Source organism: Trichechus manatus, unplaced genomic scaffold, assembly GCF_000243295.1.
Source record: "Trichechus manatus latirostris isolate Lorelei unplaced genomic scaffold, TriManLat1.0 scaffold00157, whole genome shotgun sequence".
Lineage (NCBI taxonomy): Eukaryota > Metazoa > Chordata > Mammalia > Sirenia > Trichechidae > Trichechus > Trichechus manatus.
In genome coordinates, this window is record NW_004444093.1 from 3884528 (window position 1) to 3907763 (window position 23236).

At 45.4% G+C, this 23236-nt stretch overlaps 1 protein-coding gene across 1 annotated transcript in view; it reads left to right on the forward strand.

Annotated features, from left to right (window-relative positions):
* LOC101348205 (ral guanine nucleotide dissociation stimulator-like) overlaps window positions 1-13225 on the forward strand; it is a 42832-nt gene extending 29607 nt beyond the window's left edge. Inside the window, 11 exon segments of the mRNA XM_012558320.1 lie at window positions 2256-2449; window positions 3062-3109; window positions 4054-4283; window positions 4547-4818; window positions 5586-5700; window positions 5703-5795; window positions 6169-6277; window positions 6791-6860; window positions 8341-8409; window positions 8902-9010; window positions 13212-13225. Coding sequence (XP_012413774.1) covers window positions 2256-2449; window positions 3062-3109; window positions 4054-4283; window positions 4547-4818; window positions 5586-5700; window positions 5703-5795; window positions 6169-6277; window positions 6791-6860; window positions 8341-8409; window positions 8902-9010; window positions 13212-13225 — 1323 coding nt within the window.
* Window positions 13226-23236: the final 10011 nt, after the last annotated feature.

Below are 23236 nucleotides of genomic sequence, written 5' to 3' on the forward strand. Positions count from 1 at the left end.
GAGGTCATCTCATATATTCATTCCTCAACTAGGCTCTGAATACTCACCCATATTGTGCACTAGGTGCAGTGCTGAACATGACTGACATGGTCCCAGCCCTGCAAGAGCTCACAGTCAGGAGGGGGAGATGGACAAAGCATGTGAACACATGTGAAAGTAAAGAGCAAGTGCGATAGCGAGAATACAGCAGGCTGCTGAGAGGGAGGTCTGGGGGGCTACTAGGTGGGAAGGTCTGAAAGGGCACACTGAGGTGATATTATGCAGCAATCAGAATGGCAAGAGGGTGCCAGTGCTGCACAAGGCTGGGGACAGGGTGCCAGGGAGAAGGCATAACTGGAGTAGAGACTCAGAGGCATGAGTGAGTTTGTCCAGAGAAGAAGGACCAATGGTGTCCAGGGTGTCCCCAGTGAGTTTGGGATGAGGGGGTGGGAAGAAGAGGAGGGCAGAGCCAGGTCCTGTGGCCTGGTAGCCTGCATTTATGTATTGGTCTGTGACAAAGTTACCCCAAAACTTAGTGGATCAAAGCAACAAACAAAATATCTCACAGTTTCTGTGGATCAAGAATTAGGGCATGGCCTAGCTGGTGCCTCTGTCTCAAGGTCTATCAGGAGGCTAGGGCTGTGGTCTCAACCAAAACTTGACTGGGGAAGGATCCACTTCTAAGCTCCTTCACATGCTCTTGGCAGGATTTGGTGAACTGTTGGATTAAGGGCCTCGACTCCTCTCTGACTGTTGGCCAGGGCCCTCCCTTTGTTCTTTGCTACATGGACTTCTCCACAGGGCAGTTCATACTATTGCAGCTGCTCTCCAGAGTAAGGTGAGAGAGAGAGAGAACAAGAGAAAGAGAGTGCTAGAATAAAATCCCATATATTTTACCCTGTTCTATTCTTTAGAAGGCAGTCGTTGATTCCACTCTGCACTTAACAAGTGGGCAATACACAGGGATGTGTGTGCAGGAGGCCAGATCACTGGGAGCCAGTGTGCAGTCTGAGATGAGGAAATTGGATCTGATTCTAAACACAATGCAAGTTTCTGGGGGCTTTTATGCCTAAGGGTGATGGTGTGTCATTTTTATTTATGTTCATCCTCCTCATGGTGCAAATAGGGAAATGAAACCAACAGCAGAAGCAGCTTTCCCAGTATCATATCCTCAGAACCCAGCCCTGGTTTGATTTATACTCCACACTGCTTCCTACCACTTCTCATATTTTTTTTTTTTAACTCAAAGTTTGTGCACTAGCTACACATGACATCAGTCCATGGGTTTTATACATATTACTTCACAAACACCTGATGATGTCCCTAGAAAAGAGAGGCTAGCATTATCCCCATTGTACAGATTGGGGGAGTGGGGAGCCCTCACAGGCACACTAAGTGGTCAAGAGTCACATCACTGGTGAGAGGCAGAAGCCAGGGTTGAAACCAGATAAGTCTATTCAAAGCTGGGACACTGGGTGCACCTAAGTTTCTTGAAAGGCTATAGGAAGCATGGTGTTGTCTTATCTGTCTAGAGATATAGAGATGTCATGGGAGAGGAGTGTGAAACCCTCTGGGTCCTTTGGGAAAGTCTATTTCAAGGAGTAGGCCAAAGTAGGGAGACACAGGAAGTGACCACACTTCCTTGATGATAATCCCAACAGAACTTGGAACTCTCGTAACCAGGCACCCACATTCTAGAGAAAACTTCCTACCCATCTCACTTGGGTAACGAAACTCAAGACAGCAAAATGTTTTCTCACTGTTTATTGACTTCCAGAGACTATAGACTCAGGAAGTCACAGAGTGAGAACATTTTTCAAAGATTTGGACATTGGCTCTGCCCTCATCCCCAAACCCTCAGGCCAACTGACAGGCAGAGTGGACCAGGGAAGGTCAGTCCATGCCTGGCCACCACTGTGATCCCACCTGGGTGATATCGCACCCCTCCACAACCATACCAGGCCCTAGGCTGCACAGCCATTACCCTCATGGAGTATCAGTTAGGTAGGCAGGTAGGAAATACAGACCTAAGTAATAAGACAGAAAGTGGTCAGAATGAGGCTGGATCCATTGGGAAAAGAGGTCTATGGGGGACAGAGAAGAATTGCTGAAGAAGTCACGTGATCTGGGAAGATTTGTGAGGGGAGTTGTGATGATGAAAACGATGATAATGGTATTATGGCTCAGGGATTCCCTGTGTGTGCTCCAACCCCTGGCCTCCTAGTTATTCCTGGTGCCGCACCACAATGTATGTTCCTTCTTTGTCTCACCTCCAGCGTGAAAATGAGTCAGTGCCGAGCCTGCATAGGAAGTCCTCAGTCCGGATCTATAAAGTATCTACAATCAAAAATTTAGTGGAGCCCCTGGTGCCTGCCTTCCAGGACAATGACACTTCCTACATCTCTACCTTTCTGTCCACTTACCGGTCCTTTGGGACCACCAAACAGGTCTTAGAAGTCCTTTTCAAAAAGTAAGTGCCTGCCCCTTCTACAGCACAGTGGCGACTATGCCACATACTAGTTATGCATCTTGGGAATGTCACTTTGTCTCTCCAAGTTTCGTTTGCTCCTCCTAAAAGTGGGAAAGTGAAAGGATCCCCAGTATAGGGCTATTGTAAGGACTAAGTGGGATGGGCATGTGAAGTGAATTCTGAGTGCTACTGGAGAGGCTGTAGTTGTTCTTATTGATTCATGTTCCTCTCCTCCATGAGAAAGCTCTCTGCCTCAGCCCTCACTGACAAAAGATCCCAGCAAAAACTGCTTCCCCATTTAGAAATGAGGGTTGAGATTCCCCCTTGGGGTCCTTGTCACTGGAGTAAGGATCCCCTAAGAGGGGAGATCAACTGGCCTACTCAGATAACTGGGAAGCTACAGACAGTAGCTCATTAATTTTTCAAAAGTATGTTAAACACCCACCATTTGCAGGTATATTCTAGTCACTTAGCATCATTGCTTGAGCAAAGCAGACACAAACCCTGCCTTCCAGAGCTTACTTTCTAGTCGTGTATCAGACAGAAACCGTAGACTTCACAAGCTGGTATGTACACAGGACTTTGTTGTGAAACACTCATGGCTTCTTCTAGGTATGGATACATCCTCAGGAATGGTGGACCCCAGGACCAAATAAAAAAGTAAGTGGACTTGGCATCAAGCAGGAGGGGTTCCTGTCTTTACAGACCAGTGGGAAGAGCGGAGGGAGCTGCGGCTGGGGAAATGCTGGGCAGAATCCTGGGTCTCATTAATCTTATGATTCCCACTAGAGGGCTGAAGTTTGTGGACACCCCCTGCAACAGGAAAAGATTCAAAAAGCTGAGGATGGGGTACAGAGGGTCTGCTGGAGTAGGTGGGCAGCAGGCTTAGAAAGGGAACCTGAGAAGACCCATCCCTGCCCCATCCCCTTTTCAACTCAGCTTGCCCCCATCACACCACCACCCTGGGGGCCAGAACAGGTGTAGTGTCTAACCTGCTGCCCAACCTGGCTCAGACCTCAGGGCTGTGTGACAGCTGCATGTGGGGCTGGGGCAGGCTGCAACCCTGCCCTTTGGGAACACAGTGTCAATGTGAGATGGGACCACAAATGGAATGGGGAGAATAAGGCAGCATGTGGGTGTACAAACTAGAGATGGAGCTGTCATGAGGGCCTTTGGAAGACGGGGGCCTGAGGACAGACTCCATTGTTCCCTCATCCATCATACATTTATGGAGCACCTACTGTGTGTCAGCACAGAGCAATGAACAGAGGACCCAAACCCCCTCCCTCCTGGTGTTTACCATCCAGGAAGGAGGGTCCAGGGGTGACACACAGAATAGGTCAGGCTTCCTGTAGAAGGGGACAGTTGGTCAGACTGTGGATTCAGAGCTCCGTATGATGCAGGCTGTTTTCCAGCCCCCTGCATGGAGACCAGGCTGCTACTGCCCATACAGAAGGAGTGGGGCTGGGGGACGCTGGGGTGGGCCTGGCCTCTGAACAGGCAGGACCTGGCAAGTAGGCCAACTTCCCACAGAGATCGCATTGAGGGATGCATGGAAGGAAAGGCCAGGCATCTGACGGTGCTGTCCACCCACTTGCCTCTAGTGCCATCTCCTCCATCCTGGGCCTCTGGGTGAACCAATACCTGGAAGATTTCTATGAGCTCCCAGATTTGCCCTGCCTCTGGCTGCTGGTTGACTACACAGGGCTCAATATGCCCGGATCAGAGCTGGAGCAATGTGCCCGTCTTCTCCTGGCACACATGGAGCACCCAGAGCCCACTGAGGCAGAGCCAGAGGATGAGGCAGAGCCAGAGGATGAGGCAGAGCCAGAGGGTGAGGCAGAATGAGGGAGGGTGTACAAGAGCATGTGGGCTGGGGGACTGGCTGGGTACACAAGGAAGAAGCGCCCAAGTTTTGGTTGGGAGTGGAGCAAGGACTAGCCTCAGATCACTCATCTTGTGGACTGCAATCTGAGAAGGCTTCCTGGAAGAGGAGTTCTTGAACTGGGGCTGCTCACAAAGGCAGTGGCATGGTTTCTATATTTGGAAAAGCATATGGAAAGTCATTTCTATTGGTGAAACTTTCCCTCTTTCCAGCTCCAGGACCTGGTCTAGAGCTACACACAGCTCCATCATCAGCTTTAGTGGCAGCTCTAGAGCTGGAGGCAGCTCCTCTGGCAGCTCCAGAACCAGCTCCATCACGAGCCCCAGCAGTTACACCAGAGCTTGGGCCAGTGCCAGCTCCAACACCAGAGCCTTCCTGCCCCTCACTTGTGAGCACAATGCATGAGCTGAGACAGGAGGAGAAGCTGAACATCTTGTAATTCCCTCCCAAGCTGGTGACAGAACAATTAACGATGGTGGATATGGTCAGCGGCTGGGCTGGCGGGGTGGGCCTAGGGCAGACCTTCATCTGGAATTTGATGCCCAAGACTTGTCTTTCCCTGATCTGGATTCAGTGATCTGCATCCAAATCCCAGCTCCACCACTTACCAAGCATGGGACTTGGACAAGTTTCTTAAACTCCTGGGCTGCTGTCCACATATGGATAGCAGACACAGACTACCGACCCATCCTGCTGCATACAGTCACTGTGAAGAGTCAATGAGATAGGACAAATACTCAACTTAGCAGGGGATGGCTCCTTAAAAGGCTAAATGTTACTCCCTGATGGACACTTGGTTCATGGGTGGACCACCAGGGTTCCTCACAAACTTCAGTACTAATTAGGCACTTAATGCATACAATGCTCTATGGTAAACTTCCAAACAAGGCTGTAGTTGTAACGCCCAGAGAGAATGTGCCTCTGAATGGGACAACAGAACAAAAGGGCTTATCAAGATGGGCAGAAGGTGCTATCTTGGCATGTGCAGGCTAGAGCCACCTTGGGGTGCTTTGTTAGTGAGGATGGCACTGGTGACAATACTGTGCTCTCTTCCCTGCCAGCAGTGACCCCTGACTCACTCCTTTGCTTGGTGTACACAATGGGAGAGAACAAATCCAAGACACACAGGGCTTCAGCCACATCCTCAGCTTCCAGAGCTCCAGCTCAGACCAATGGGCCCTGGCCTAGCACTGTGGGACTATGGGCTCTGAGCTGGGGTGGGGAATGTCAAGTGACACTTCTCCTCTCCAGGAGCTGTTCAAGAAGGTGGTGCCCTATGACTGCCTAGGCTCCATCTGTTCCCAGAGGAAAAAGAAGGGCAAGGAACACCTGGTGCCCACCGTCCGTGCCACAGTAACACAGTTTAATAGGTGATCCACTGTGTAATCACCACCTGGCTGGGGAACAGGAGCATGAAGGCCCCAGACAGGGCCAGAGTGGTGGAGCACTGGATCGAAGTGGCCAGGGCAGGCTGTGGGTGAGCCCAGGGGACCACCTCACCCAGTCCTGGGAACTCCCTCTTCTCTTGGGTCAGTTCTCAGGATTGGGGTCTGTGGCTGAAGCCTCTACACAGACCCTAGTCCCCTCCTGTGCAGTGGCACTCTGGCCTTAACTTGCTTGTGCCATTGGGGGGCACTCATTCCTACCTAAACTCCATCATCAGGTTGAGCTAAAATAATCCTCCCTGTAATCCTTGTCCTGTGGGTCCAGGTGTGCCCTGCAGGGGCTCTGTGAGTGTCTGTCTCATTGAGGGAGGAGATGTCAGCTAAGATAGACTGAGGCTGCAGCAGGTGTAGGTCCAAGCCTCCACCTCATGGCTCATTCTTTTTCCTCTCCCGGGAGTGTCTGATCCACTGGAATGTCTCCTCACTACATGCTATTCTGTCTGCTTTGAAGAGCACTTCAATCGATCGTTTGAAAGACAGTTGGGGAGAAGTGTCCAGGTGGGCATTCCTCTCCAATAGCAGCATCAGAGTAGACCTGGGACTTCACACAAGAATAAGAATTGCCACCTCAGTGAGCCTGGGACCTGCTGGGAGAAGGCCTGGGGGCAGGAACTGCTGGACAGGGTCTTGAAGCCTCCATGTGTCCTCAGGTCAGCAGTTCAGTGTCAGAACTCTATTTCCTGATCTGTCAGATACAGGATGGAGTCAAACTACTGACTGTCCAGTGTTCACTTCAAATCCCCATAACTCTGTCCAGTTGAAATCAAAACTGGGAAAATCTAGCTGTTCAGTGGAAAAGGGATTTGGGATCCTTGTTGCACCAACCTGAGACCTCACCACCCCGAGACCTCACCACCCCAGTCCCAGAGAGACTTTGTGGGGTCAGAGGAACCCAGTTTGTAAATCACTCACCCCAATAGTTTATACTTTGGACCCTCAAACAAAAAAGATTTAACTCATACCTCTCTCTGCATCCCCAGATTTCTCCCTCCTTCTTTCCCATCCCCTTAGCCACAGCTCCCAGACCTTTAAGAAGCTGCGTAAGAACAAGGACACACTAATCAGGGACCTGCCCATTAAGGTAAACTGGAGGCAGGGGATGGAGAGGGACAGGGTGGGTGGAGTTTTATCAGTTTCACTTTGAAAGTTTGTGTGAAAAATTCCAGTCTTGTCTTGAGTGCAGTAAGAGGAAGAGGGATCCGTTTGGTCAATGGGCAAGTGGGGAGTAGTGTCAGAGCAGGACACCCCTGGTCATGAGATGTAGTGTAGGAGGCTATTCCGTTGTAGGAGGGCTTGATGAGCTGACAGAATGTCTCTGGCTTCCAAGCTGGGCCCTAATGATTGGATTCAGCTCCTCTGGGCTGTTAGTTAACTGGGTAGACAGGGGTCCTTCCTTCCAAAGTGCAGCACAACCTGTCCTCAAACAGACAGCTCTGCTGTTCCTTCTGTCTGCACAGCATACACAAGGGGCGGGCACCCTCCTTGCACCAGGGATGAAGACTGCAGGGGAGTCCTGTGGACCTCATGGCCCCCTGCCTTGAGTCCAAATGGCTCGACCTGGGAGACAGATGTGTATACCTTCTGGGACTCCTGCCACCCCTTCCATACAGCAGACACCGCTCATCAATCCCACACTCAAGATTCTCATCATGGGGTCTCCTTAGCAATGACATATGGCCAGATGTCTTATGAGAAGTGTCTAGAGACACGAATCCAGAATCTACCTCTAAAGCTTCCACCTAAAAGAGGAAGCAAAGTGTCACCGCACATTGCTCCTGACAACTTCTACCAGACTAGTCAGAAATGACCTTTGGGAAGCCCATTCCATAGCTGATGGGGACAGAGTTTTCCACAGGGGAGTTTCTGAGGGCTCCTTGTGAAGGTAAAGCCTTTGGCAATACCTTGGGAGCAGAGACTCCAGTGGGGCTGGAGCAGGCTTTCTGAATGAATCACCCTGTCCATTCCCTCCACAGCTCAGTCCAGCTGGGACTCAACCTCACAACAAGAAGCCAGGAAGGCAGTCCCCTAGTCAGTGGTGGGGGGTGAGTTGAAGGCAGCTGACCCAGGGCCTCCTGCTGGGAGAAAGGACCTGTCCTTCTTCTCTGACTCCTTGTGAGACCCTGGACACATTGCTGCCCCTGTTAGGGCCTCTATTTTCTCATCTGCAAAATGGAAGAGTGAGGATGCTGTGGCCCACATCATAGGGTGATGAAGAGGGTTAGGAAGAAAAAGTATGTTCATGAGCTTATGCAGAGCTCCACCAGGGAAAGGGTGATGGCAAGAACAACAATAATAATAGTGATATAGGATTGGGTCTTCTGGAGACCCAATGGGGTGTGGGGAATTCCCACCACACTTTCCAGGTGAGGAAAAAGGCTCAGGGGAGGCTTTTCCAGTGAGTGTTGAGTTGGGGTTTGACTCTAAAATCAGAGCACACTGGAGGTGGCAGTAGTAATGTACCAGCTGACTCCGGTCAGCTGTCCAAGGCCCAAACAAGGGTGCAGGAGAAGTAAAGTGGCCATAGGAGGATGTCCTCACTGGTTCATCCTTGACTATGACAGAAGGGGATCTCCAAGTTTGCCACCCTGAATATGATCCCCAAGAGGGCCCAGAAGATGCAGCAGCAGAAGGTGAGTGAGTCGAGGCCAGGGAAGGGACCAGGAGGAGCTGGCTCCAAGTCAGGAGAGGAGGGGCCCCTCCTCCTCAGGCCCTTTCCTCCTGGGGCCTCAGTGCCTGAAATGTGTCCACTGGACATGACCTTCTGTGGGTCCTAGAAGGGACATGTCTGGACCTGCTAGTATCTTGGGGAGCAAATTATAGCCACCAGAGTTAAGGCCTGAAGAGCTGGCTTCAGGGGGCATTTGGGAGTGGGGAGGGGCGAGGGACCACATAAGGTTTGTGAGTTGCCAAAAGGTGATCCCTCAAAATGATTAGGGGGAATTCAGGGTCTATGAAGCTGGGAATGGAGACTCAAGTGGAGGTGGCTAAGGGTCCCCAGGGTTCTCTAAGTGGGAGCCTGCTGTGTAGGGCCAAAAGTGTAAGGTTGAGGAATTTCAGGGAATGGGCCTTTTGCAGATACCTGAGAGTGTGTGCTCATCCCCACCCCCACCCCAATGTTACAGGGTGTCCTCCAGGGCACCATGCCCTACCTGGGAGTGTACCTCACAGACCTGGTGATGCTGGGCACTGCTTTGCCAGATTTTCTGGATGTGAGTGAGCCTGGGCCCGTGGGTCAGGAACCAGGATCCTGGGACTTGGGAAAAAGGTTCCCCCCTTACTCATCCCTGAGTTCTCAGCACATGGCGCATTCTCTTTTGGGAGCCTTACCACAGCCCCTGTGAGTTGGGAGTGTCAGGCCATCTTACCTACAAGTAAATGGTGGCATAATCCACCTGACCCAGTGTCCCAGGCTGATGAAACAGCAGAGTTTCTGACTGCAAACTGCATGAGGTTTTGGCTGAGCTGGAAACTGCATCTCTCTGGGCAGAGCAGGAGATGACCGAGTGTTCATTGTTATTACCTTTTAGTTAGTATTGTATTCTTATTTACATTTATTTATAAATATTTTCTTCTTAGAATAATAAGTTTAATTTCTTCTTGTTTATTTCAATCATCCTGCTTTTTTCTGTAATTTACACTTGAGTCATTTAGTTTTATAGTTACGAAATTCCATGTTATTTTATATTCATTTATTTTCATGGGGATATGGTTCCAGATATAGCAATTTACATTTAGTTATTAGTTATATTAGTTTATTTCTTGTTCTTTAACGTCCCAGTCATATACATGCAGGGTCGTGTCTAACTGCACCTACAGCTTCATCAACAAATGGATTTTGATATTATCCATCAGACACCAGGCTTCTCCATGGTGCCTTGTGCATATCATGGGGTCCCCATGGATTGTCCTTAAATGTTTGTCCATGTTACATTTAACACCACTATTTTAGAAATAGCCTCTGTGAAGAAAGAACTCTTATACTTTACTGTGTTTTTAAAAATTTAAGTCAACGTTCAACATAATAAACTTGTCAACCACATTATACCATGAATCCCTTTACCGAACATCTTGAAATAATATATACAAATTAAGGATTATGTGGTCCAAAACCATAAAAATAAGCTTCTCCCACAAATGGGCTCATCTTCCAGGACTTCAGAATTGTTCTCCCAGGCTTCGTGTACTCTGGGATGTTTTCCTGTTCACTGGCAGTGGACTGTCATTGGTAGAAGTGATTGTAAGAGGTTCAAAGCCGTATCTGAAACACGCTCCTGTGTCATCTCACTTTATAAAACATTATAGTTGGAAGGCCAAATACTACAGCAGGCCATCAGCAATAGTTGTTGAATGAATGAATGATGGTCATTTAGTTCAAAGATTCTTGGTCTGTGATCCATGAATTACTAGATAGATTTTAGGGATCCATGATTGTGTGCAAATTGCTTCATATACATGCATTGTTTGGGGCAAGGAAAGAGAGAGAGAGAATACTCCTGGTGTCTCGAGACCTGTCATCTCTGCAGAAGGTAAGACAGGTAAGGATGAAAAGGGCCCAAACCAAGTATAGCCCCCTTAGCCTCTGAGTCCCACCATCCACAGCTAAGCTGGAGCTCCCCTCAATCTTCTTAGAGGTCACTCCGGAGCCGTGAGGAAAAATTCATTTTGAATCTATTATAGTCTTCAATGCATATGAGAACAACCTGAGGGCAACATGACCAACCAAATAACCTCACATGTAGAAATATACTTGGGATGACATCATGGTCTTTATTCACACCTTAGATGTATTCTCAGGCTTAGCTACTATGGAGGAGGCTTTTAATATCCTTGAGATGCTCACCAGTCCCAAAGTAAATTTCTCATACTTAATAAACCCCTTCAATTTAAGGCATATTTCTTCAAAGACACTCAATCCAGAAAAAATAAAAATAGAAAATCCATATAATGATTATATGATAACAGAGAAATAATCAGAAAGGAATTGAAGTTTATACGTTTAGATTAATAACTCTGAGTCCTACCTACCCTACTAGCAAAAATTGTGTCCAATAGTCATGTCCTCAGTTGTCCAGGAACCCCACCAGCTAACAAAGGATAAAAGGACTCATTTCAGAAGAGAAGGGAGAGTCTTGCACCCAACATGGCCCAGAGTGCCTGATCCTGCTCCACCTGACAGAGAAGACTTGTCTGCCGTGCAGGAAGCATTTTAGAGACCCCTGGAGATGAAAAAGAGGGAAGATCCTACTGTCTCAGGCCTACACTCAGGGACTAAGATTAACAAAACTGACCAAACAAAACCTACTTTCTCTGAGTCGATTCCAACTCACAGGAACCTCATAAGGTTTGCAAAGCTGTAAGCTTCTATGGAAGCAGACTGCCACATCTTTCTCCCTCGAAGCTGCTAGTGGTTTCCAACTGCTGACCATTCAGTTAGTAGTTGATCACTTTAAACAAAACTGAGGGAAGAATAAATATAAAGGAGAAGACATCTAGGCACAGCAATGAAAAATCACTGAATAACTTAAAGGAAGCCTGAGTCGGGAAAGGGACACGTCTACAACCAAGATGTAAAAACACACATCTACTGAAGTGATGGAAATCAGAGCACACAACTTTAAGTACCAAAAAGTATCAAATTGTAATTTTATTCTGAGTAGATGTCATTCTAAAGGGTAAGTGAAATAAAGACATTCAATTTATTTAAGATAAACAATAAAAGAAATTCTAAAATTTCTTTCAAATGAAAGAAGATTATTCTAGATGGCATGATCATTTCAGTTTAAAATCCTAAGGAATCTCTAAAACGTTAATAGAACCAACTTCCAATTTTAGCAGCATAATAGGGTACCAGGTCAATAATGAAAAAAATAATTGTATTTCCATATTCTAGCAATGGACAATTGGACACTGAAACTAGCAAAGTAACATTTGCAGTAAAATTCAAAATTATATACCTATGGTTAGATTTATCAAAGTATATGCAAACCTCCACAATGAAAACTACAGAACATTCCTAAGAGAAAGAAAAGAAGACCTAACTTAGCATAGTTCATACCTTGTTCATGGATCAGAAATCTCAATGTTGTTAAGATGTCAATTCTCCCCACACTGATTTATAGCTTCAGTTAAATTCCAGTGAAAATATCAGCAGGTTTTTAAAATGTTTTCACATGTTCATTTAAAAATTTTTGGGAAAATGTAAAGACCTGGAATATTCAAAACAAATTTAAAATAAAATAACAAATTTGGAGGTCTTTCATTAGCTGAGGATGAGATTACCATAAATCTACAGGAACTAAGATACTGTGGTATTGATAAAAGAGTAGCCAGTGGATCAGGCCAGGATTCCTGAGGGCAGAATTTGGCTTTGATGGATTACTGTTTTAGGAGCACTACCAGGTAACTGTTAGAACTTATATCCACGTCACTGTCTAATTTTGGTGCTGCTTCCACCACAGGAGCAGGTGACTGTCTCACAGTGGCAGAAATTGCAGTTGGCTGAATCAGTGCAGACTGAGTCCTGGACCCTGACTGTTAGGTGGGAGACAGAGCGGGCTGAGAGGTGCTGGGGTCGTTGGACAAGGGGAGGAAAGTGGGTCCTGTGCTCTCCAGCCCCCAGCCCTGGGGCCCAGTCTCCAGTCACCTGTACAGTAAGTGGGGAGGGTGAGGACAGAGGTCTAGCCATGGTGGAGATGTCCACAGAGCTCTGCATCTTGAGGACCCACAACTAGGGCTGTGCTTCCCCAAGTTTCTTGTGTATCCCCAGTCACTCCAGGGAGAAAGTGGGGCTGGGAAAGGCCAGGAAGAGCTCCCCAGGTGTTCTGGGAGGTGTTCAGTTAGCAGGGAGAAGAAGGAAATGGATCAGGGCCAGAGGCTGGTTTCCTAGTTGTTATCACCCTATAGACCCCTCAAGAACAGGCCAGCAGCACCCAGTGTTGGCCCAGGGCCCAGATCCAACTGTGTCTCCAGTTTCTCCATTGCTGTTATCTATTTACACCGTCCCAAAAAGGAGGCAATTGTGTCCTAATTTGGCTGCATCTACCCTTATTTCTCTACATGGATTGCCTGCACCGTGACTCATCTGCCCTGCTCACTGAGCTTTTCTAGGAAGTCCTGGGCACTAATCCTCACTGAAGAAGGTTCTCCTAACAGGCATCAGAGCAAGAAGCCCAACATGGTGACAGGGTGGCAACCAGCATGCAGGGCTGTACCTGGAGCCGCCTCCTTCCCTGTGCCCACATCATACCACAGCCTTCCTTTCCAGGCTGCAAGCCCTGTTCTGGAACTCCTGGGTTCTCATGCTGGGGCCTCCTCTTCTAGTCTCAGCCTGTTGACCCCAGCATAAAAGGAATTCTGGAGTTTGTTCTCTTACTAGACGGAAGGAGAGCTGGGCTCAACTTCCTAACACCTCTGTCTTGCTCTCCATTTTTAGGGATGCCTGGCTGAAGCGGTCCAGTGGGAGGACAGATAAGTTTCTCTGTTTCTGCCTAACATGAGACTCTGATTGTGACAGGTCCCAGGGTCCCTGGTCCAGAGCTCGAGTGCAACAGCCTCTGGAGGGGCTCTGAGTCTGGGGGCTATGAGAGTCATGGAATGAGGACTTGGTAAGTAAGGAGCATCAATGAATTAATTGACTACAAATTGACTACATCTGTGGAAAGTGATGATGGAGAAGCTCAATATTGTCAGTCAGAACAAGGCCAGAGGCCGTCTGAAGAACAGACCGTCAATTGCTCCTATGCAAGTTCAAGCTGAACCTGAAAAAAATTAAAACAAGTCCAGCAGAGCCAAAGTACTACCTTGAGTATATACCACCTGAATTTAGAGGCCGTCTCAAGAACAGACTTGACGGACTAAACAGTGATGTCACTAGGGTTGGTGTTGCTCAGTGGGATAACTCATGGTGTTGACCCTCCATGGCCCTCCTCCCATACCAGATCATACAGAATCCTAAGTAAAGTCTTTTGTACTGCTGTTACTTGTAAATTGCAATTCTCATATAACACTAAATGTAATGCCAATAGCAGTGACATAAACAACTAGCAGAAGCCTTTTTTTATTTTTATCCTTCTTTTCCCTAATTACTACTTCATTCTCAGAAGAGTTATTTGACATGGGTTCACAAACACTAATTACTACAATATTGTAGATAAAATACCAGAAAATTTGACAAAATCCATGAGTACAAAAACACAGGCAGCAACGAAAACAACAACCTGTGCTTGTTGGGCGTGCAGATGAAACCACATGATTTGAAGCAACATTGTAATTGGTAATAATGACAGCTCTGACCAGAGTGCATTAGAAGGTTCAAAAAGTAAATTAGCATAGAGTTTTAGTCTTATAGGTATATTGCTACATTTCAACTGGGTTTACAAAAAATATTTTTGTTGTTATAACTAACTACAGGGATAGTTTTATAAGAAATAACAAATTTCTGCTGAAACAGCACAAAAATTTTATAGTCATTTTGGTGTCACTCTCTCTGACAGTGTCATCTGGTGTGGACTGCACCCCCCCCAAACCCTCCCAACCCCCAACCCCCTAGTGACACCACTGGCATTGAACGCTAATGATGAAAGACCAGGCACGTTGTGGGATGTCATTAAGGACATCATACATGGAGAAAGCAAAAGGTCATTAAAAAGACAGGAAAGAGAAAATAGAGCAAAATGGATATCAGAAGAGACTCTGAAACTTGCTCTTGAACGCAGAGTAGCTAAACTGAAGGAAGAAATGATGAAGTAAAAGAGCTGAACAGAAGAATTCAAAAGGCAGCTTAAGAAGACAAAGTAGAGTATTATAATGAAATGTGCAAAGACATGGAGTTAGAAAATCAAAAGGAAAGAATACACTCAGCATTTCTCAAGCTGAAGGAATTGAAGAAAAAATTCAAGCCTTATGTTACAATATTAAAGGATTCTATTGGCAAATTTAAACAAGGAAGGAAACATCAAAAGCAGGTGGAAGAAATACACAGAAGCACTGTATCAAAAAGAATTGTTCGACATTCAACCATTTCAGGAGGTAGCATACGATCAAGAACTGAAGATACTGAGGGAAGAAGTCCAAGCTGCCTTGAAGGCACTGGTTAAAAAACAAGGCTCCAAAAATTGATGGAATACCAGTCAAGATGTTTCAACAAATGGATGCAATGCTGGAAGTACTTACTCATCTATGCTAAGAAATTTGGAAGACAGCTACCTGGTCAACCGACTGGAAGAGATCTGTATACCTGTCTATCACTAACGACAGGGATTTTTTTATAAGAAATAATGAATTTCTGCTGAAACACTGCACAAACATTTTATAAAGAAAGAAAAGTGATCCAACAGAATGCTGAAATTTTCAAATAACATCATTAGTATCCCATGCAAGTAAATTTTTGTTGAATATAATTCAAAAACAGTTGCAGCAGTACATTGACAGGGAATCGCCAGAAATTCAGTCAGATTCAGAAGAGGACTTGGAACAAGGGATATCATTGTTGATGTCAGATGGACCTTGACTGAAAGCAGAGAATGCCAGAAAGTTGTTTCCCTGTGTTTTATTGACTATGCAAAGCCGTTCGACTGTGTGGACCACAACACATTGTGGATAACATTGTGAAGAATGGGAATTCCAGAACACTTAATTGTGCCCATGAGGAACCTGTACACAGACCAAAAGGCAGTTGTTCAAACGGAACAAGGGGATATTGCATGATTTAAAATCAAGAAAGGTGTGTGTCAGGGTTGTATCCTTTACCATACTTACTCATTCTATACGCTGAGCAAATAATCTGAGAAGCCTTGACTATATGAAGAAGAACACAGCACCAGGATTGGAGGAAGACTCATTAACAACCTGTGATATGCAGATGACACAGTCTTGCTTGCTGAAAGTGAAGAGCACTTACTGATGCAGACCAAAGACTTCAGTATGGATTGCATCTCAACATAAAGAAAACAAACATGCTCACAACTGGACCAATAAGCTACATCATAATAAAAGGAGAAAACATTGCTGTTGTCAAGGATTTCGTTTTACTTAAATCCTCAATCAACACCCATGGAGTATCAATCAAGAAATCAAATGATTATTGCATGGGCAAATCTGCTGCAAAAGACTAGCTGCTCTGTGGGAGAAAGATGTGATAGTCGGTTTCCGTAAAGATTTACAACACCGGAAACCCTATGCGGCAGTTCTACTCTGTCCTATGGGCCTGAATTGACTCAATGGTAATGGGTATGGGGTATGGGTAGTCACCTATTCAGGTTTTGTAGGCATTGTTCAATTCTCTCTGACAATGGCTTCTCAGGGACAATGGACAAAAGAAACGTCAAGGAGAGTTTTTAGGCTTCTTAGTTTTATCAAGTTTCTCACACCCAAAAATTCTGATCAGAGTTAGAGAATTATTATAAGTGTTATTACTTTCTAGTCCTTTAAATTTTTAGTTGGTAGGTATGTTAGGAAGTTCAGAAATGGACATACATGTTATTTGATTTGCAAATAAAAATGTCCAGTAGAAAATAAAAAGCTTGGAATACACACACACACGTATACACAATTTTGAAGTTTTACTGTTGTAAAAATATATATACCACAAAAATGGCCACTTTAACTATTTTTAAGTGTACAACATAGTGTAACTACATTTATAATGTTGTGCAACAACCACCACCATCCGCCTCCAAAATTTCGTTTTTTTTATTGTACTTTAGATGAAGGTTTACAAAACAAACTAGCTTCTCATTAAACAGTTTTACACATATTGTTTTGGGACAATGGTTAACAACTCTACGACATGTCAACACTGTCCCTTCTAGACCCTGGGTTCCCTATTACCAGCTTTCCTGTCCCCTCCTGCCTTCTAGTTCTTGCCCCTGGTGTGGTGTGCCCCTTTAGTCTTGTTTTGTTTTATGGACCTGTATAATCTTTGGCTGAATGGTGAGCCTCAGGAGTGACTTCATTACTGAGCTAAAAAAGGTGTCTGGGGGCCATATTCTAGGGATTTCTCCAGTCTCTGTCAGGCCAGTAAGTCTTGTCTTTACCTCCAAAACTTTTTTGTTACCAAATATAGAAACTCAGTATCCATTAAGCAAGAACTCCCCATTCTTCCTTCTCTGCAGCCCAGCTACTTTTGTCTCTGTGTATTTGCCTATTCTAGATACTTCATATATGTGAGATCATACCATACTATACTATATAAATATGACTTAATAAACATATCCCATTTTGAAAAAAAAGATTTTGCCCAAGGTCACCCATCAAAGAAAGTGGAAAGGGGACTTGATCCCAGGTCTGTTTGTCTGCAGAGGGATGAGCAGACATCAGTTGCCTTCATGGTCACAGCATGTGCTCAGCATGATGCCGGTCCATATGGTGGCATGCTTGTCCATCTGGAGGAAAGCGATGAACTGGCCAGGCCTCTTCACTCAGGCCTCTCCATAGGGCCAAGATGGAGGAACCATGTTCTTATTATGAGACAAGATTAAATAAGAAGCTCTTCAGGGAGAAAGAAAAAATAGCCCCGTTTCCATGTACACACAATTTATGAGCTGACTTTAGGAATATCCAAAACACAGTCTTACTCCACAGTGAAAACACAGTAAGAACCTGGTTAAACCAACCAGCTGCTGTTGAGTCAATTCTGAATCGTGGCGACTCCATGTGTGTCAAAGTAGAACTGTGTTCCATTAGGTTTTCAGTGGCTGATTGTTCAGAAGTAGATCACCAGACCTTTCTTCCAAGATGCATCTGGGTGGACTCAAACCACCAGTCTTTTATTTAGCAACCGAATATGGTAACCATTTATACCACCCAGGGACTCCATGATAGCCACAAGCTTAACATTTTGCATAATTAGCTTTTCATGCTCTTTGCATTGCCAGTCTCTCTTCTTAGGTCAACTTTTCAGAGCAGACTTTCCTGACTGCATCATCATTCCTCCCACTCCATTCCACTGCCTTCAGAGCACTTATGATCTGTTTGTCTCTCTCTTCTAGGGCATAAGTTCCATGAAGGCAGGGACTTCTCCTGTCTTGTTTGCAGCTATAGTCACAGTTCCTGGCATGATGTGGGGGCTCAGTAAACATTTTCTCAGTGAATGGGTGAGTGGATGATATAGGTATGCAAAAGAAACAGGAGAGTGTAGTGTGGAAAACCAGCCCTGGAATCCAGGAGACCCGGGCTCAAATCCTTGCTCAGGCACTTCCAAAGTGGGTTTGTGATCTCATTTTGGGAAACGAAGGCTCAGCAAGAAGAAACGACTTGCACAGGAAGGTGGAGCTGGCCCAGAGCAGAGACAGAATTCCAGTGCCAGCTTGTCTCCCCGCCTCTGTGCTCTTCCCACCATATTCTGTGTTGCAACGAGTTCTCGTATGTGTCTTTTTGTCCTTGGTTTTTGGAAATTGACCTTAGGAGATTTCCTAAATTGTCTACCCCTGAGGGTTTGTTGGAACTCTGGTGGCGCAGTGGTTAAGAGCTCGGCTGCTAAGCAAAAGCAGAGTCAAGGCTTGGACCCAGATCCATCTGACCCGAGGGGCTGAGCTCCTTCCTCAATATGCAGTTTAGCCCATGTGTTCTCAGAGTAGTCCCACCCCCACTGCTCTCCCTTCCCAAGGTACCAGCCTCGCTCTTCCCTTTGCTCCCTTGAGGCAGTACACTGGGATGCTGGTCTAGTACCCAGGCTTTCAGAACCTCCCAGAAGTGGATTGCCAAGTACCCAAACCTCGATATTCCTTGGGTAGAGGGACAAGTGTGTGAGTACAGGCCGAAAAGCAGTGGACTGTCAAGAAGGCAAGAAGGGAGGTGGTCCAGCAGCTATAGGTGTTCCTGAAAGAGAGAAGAAAGGTATTCAGCAAGTCTTTCTGTTTTGGGAAAACATGAATACAAGCATTGCTCAGGAATATGACACATCTTAGACTTAGAGTGTTGACTGATTACAGAGCACAAATAGGCTTTCTTCCCTTCTTCACCTCAGCCCAGGGCCTTGGTGCCAAGTCTGTAATCTCTAGGTGAGGTTCAGGTGTGAGAGGAGTGATTTTCTAAGTCTTAATTAAAAGCAAAAATGTCAACAAAGAAATATGCAGAGTGTGTTTTCCTAGTGACCACACCACAGGCAAGTTCAAGTTGAAGTTAAAGAAAATTAGAACAAGTCCACGAGTGCCAAAGTATGACTTTGAGTAGATCACACCTGAATTTAGAGATCATCTCAAGAATAGATTTGATGCATTGAACATTAATAACCGAAGACCAGATGAGTTGTGGAATGACATCAAGAACATCATACGTGAAGAAAGCAAGAGTTCATTTAAAAAGACAGGAAAGAAAGAAAAGGCCAAAATGGATGTGAGAAGAGACTCAGAAACGTGCCCTTGCACACGTAGTAGCTAAAGCGAAAGGAAGAAATCATGAAGTAAAAGAGCTGAACAGAAGATTTCAAAGGCTGGCTCAATAAAACAATGTAGAGTATTATAATGCCACGTGCAAAGACCTGAAGTTAGAAAACTAAAAGGGAAGAACACACTTGGCATTTCTCAAGCTGAAAGAACTGAAGAAAAAATTCCCACCTGAGCTGCAATACTGAAGGATTCTACGGGGAAAATATTAAACGATGCAGGAAGCATTAAAAGAAGATAGAAGGAATATACAGAATCACTGTACCAAAAAAACTGTGGATGTTCAACCATTTCAGGAGGTAGCATATAATCAAGAACCGATGGTACTGAAGGAAGAAGTCCAAGTTGCACCGAAGGCAGTGGTGAAAAACAATGCTCCTGGAATTGAGGGAATACCAATTGAGATGTTTCGACAAAGGCATGCAACACTGGAAGTGCTCACTCATCTATGCCAAGAAATTTGGAAGACAGCTAGCTGGCCAACCAACTGGAAGAGATCCATATTTGTGTCCATTCCAAAGAAAGGTGGTCCAACTGAATGCGGAAATTAACAAACAATATCATTAATATCACACACAAGCAAAATTTTCTTCAACATCATTCAAAACCAGTTGCAGCAGTACATTGACAGGGAACTGGCAGAAGTTCAAGCTGGATTCAGGAGAGGATGTGGAATGAGCGATACCACTGTTGACAGATGGATCTTGGCTGAAAGCAGAGAATACCAGAAAGATGTTTACCTGTGTTTTATTGACTATGCAAAAGCATTCAGCTGTGTGGATCATAACTAATTACGGATAACATTGAAAGAATGGAAATTCCAGAACACTTAATTGTGTACATAGATCAGGAGGCAGTCGTTCCAACAGAACAAGGGGATATTGTGTGGCTTAAAGTCAAGAAAGAGTGCGTCAGGGTTGCATCTTTTCACCGTACTTGTTCACTCTCTATGCTGAGCAAATAATCAGAAAAGCTGGACTATATGAAGATGAACACAGCATCAGGTTTGGAGGAAGACTCATTAACAACCTGCGATATGCAGATGACACAACCTTGCTTGCTGAAAGTGAAGATGACTTGAAGCACTTACTGACGAAGGTCTGTAAAAATGGCATAAAGGCAGTGTCTGACCACCTCTAACTTCACAAGGGGGAAGGAGAATCAAGATCAACAGCCCAAGGCTGATTCCTATGAGATGGAGGCCAGACATGCCTTCTCTCTCTACCATCTTTATCAACTCTGACACCAACCTTCCCTCCCATGGCAATCTCTACCTCTCCGCTGGGTTTGATAATTCATTGCAATGGCCACACAGAACTCACAGACTACACTCACAGTTATGGGGTTTGTTAGGGAAGTAACAGTTTACAATTCAGGTTGAGGAATTCTCAGGATACAGTTCTTCCATCAGGATAGCCCCTTCCCAGCCATGCTTGCAGGCACGCCTCTCCCTGGCCTTAGGTCTCTGCTCAAAGGCACTCACCTTTCTCGTTCCATGGGACAGGAAGCCCACTGCACAGTCTCTCTGCCAATCCCTCCTGCCACAGCTTTTCTGCCTCTTTCAGGGTTGCAGCTCTCTCTCTGTCTCCGGGGTCCAGGAGCTTCTTAACGCAGGGATCCTGGGTCCAAAGGACATGCTGGCTCCTGGCTGTTCTTCCTTGGTGGTGATGGGGTTGTCTCTTTCCCGCCTTTGGGGTGGCTCATTTCAAACCCGGAGGGATGGCAAAACTGACCAACCCCTTTTGTGGGCCACAATTACCCCGTCACAAAGTCCCGCCCAATCACTTGGGTGGGAGTTACAAGATTATGACTAGAAAGGCCACACAAAAGTAATCAATCACACCACAAGATCAAGGATGACAGCCTTCAGTATGGATTACACCTCAACACAAAGAAAACAAAAATCCTGACAACTGGACCAATAAGCAACATTATGATAAACGGAGAAAAGACTAACATTGTCAAGGATTGCATTTTACTTGGATCCATAATCAACATCCGTGGAAGCAGCGGTCAGGAAATCAAACTATGCATTGCATTGGTCAATAGGCTGTAAAAGACCTCTTATAAGTGCTCAAAGGAAAAGATGTCACTTTAAGGACAGAGGAGCACCTGACCCAGGCCATGGTGTTTTCAATTGCGTCATATGAATGGGAAAGCTGGATAGTGAATAAGCAAGACTGAAGAAGAACTGATGCCTTTGAATTTTGGTGTTGGTCAAGAATATTGACTATACCATGGACCGCCAGAAGAACGAACAAATCTGTCTTGGAAGAAGTACAGCCAGAATGCCCCTTAGAAGCAAGGATGGTGAGACTTTGTGTCACATACTTTGGACATGTTATCAGGAAAGACCCGTCCCTGGAGAAGGACATCATGCATAGTTAAGTAGAGGGTCAGTGAAAAAGAGGAAGACCCTCAAAGAGATGGATTCAGACAGAGGCTGCAACAAAGGGCTCAAGCTTAACAATGATCAGGAGGATGGCGCAGGACTGAGCAGTGTTTCATTTTGTTGTGCATAGGGTCGCTGTGAGTTGAAACTAACTTGATGGCACCTAACAACAACAAGAACAACACCATGGTCAGAGAGGTAGGTGAGAAGCAGCAGATCCAAAGGGCAAGAATGAGTCTCCTAGCCTACCCTCCAATGAGCCCACATTACCCTGGGCTCCTATCACTTGAACTCAAAACTCATTTTTCATATTCAGATGTCAGTCCTTCCAGCCATGTCACCACTCATACAAGTCAATAGTATCTCCACACTTAATTGACAAAGCAAAGACATATGACACTTATGTAAAGGAACATTAACAAGACTTTATTTTAAGCAACAGAGAATGCACATAGGGTGACAAAGGGGAAAGAGGAGGAGTCAACAGTGGGCAGCAGTAGGTTTCTTCCTGCTCTAACAAGGAAGGAGGGACAGGTCAAGGTCCTCCCTCTCAAGTGTGAGGATCTGACCACTGGGATTAGACACAATAACAGCCTCCATGTGGGTGGTCTTTACACTCTGCTGACACTGTCTGGGTCTGCTCCTTACCTCTGCTTCTTCTGGTACCATCACAGCCAGTGCTTCTGTTGCCATTACAGGTTTACTCGTTCTGGGAGGTTCATAGCACAGGTCCCCATGACGCACTCCTCTCCTGGCTCTCACTGATCAGGAAGCACCATCTTAATCTCCATGTTCTAGGGCTTTTATCAGTCACCGGGCGGTCCACCAACCAATCCATCTCTAGGTCAACTAGGGAGGGAGGCCTCCCCAGCCAATCATGGTAAAGGTCAGACTGGATGGGGCCCACCAACCAATTACAATAAAGGTCAACTACTGGATGGAGTTTAGAATCAGGATCAAAAGGCCACATTTCTTTTTTTAGTTATGTTATTCCACATGTGCAGACCTAAATTCAGAAGTCCAAAAACATTACTTCCACTGCATTCTATTGGTCAAGTAAGTCACAGGACTAGAGCAAGGGGAAGAGTGATGATGGGAGAAGTGACAAAGGATTTGCAGACACCTTTAATCTAACACAATAAGAAATAAAATCTTAAGAAAAAATGAACATCTACCAAAAAACTACAAAACTTTACTGACAATCTTCAAAGAGGACTAGATGAGCAAACTCAATGTGGAAAAATCATAAGTATTCATGATTAAATATATAAACTTAAAGCAATTTCAATAAAATTCTTAGGAATATTTTGTCTTGGTGAGTAATTTGATTATAGAGTTTATTTAAAAGAATAAATGAGAAAGTAGCAGTCCCTGAGTAGTGCAAATGGTTAAAGCACTTGGCTACCAGCTGAAAGGTTGGAGGTTCGAGTCAACCCAAGGAACCTCGGAAGAAAGGCTGGGCAATCTACTTCTGAAAAATCAGCCATTGAAAACATCTGTGGGTCACAGTTCTACTCCTGACACATGTAAAGTCACCATGAGTTGAAGTTGATTGAACAGCAACTGGTTTTTGTACTAGTATTTTAATTAATAAAAAATAGTGGTAATGGGAGCTCACAAATGGGACCCAGCTTGGATGGATGGATAAACAGATAGATAATAAGCATTACACAATAAAGGATT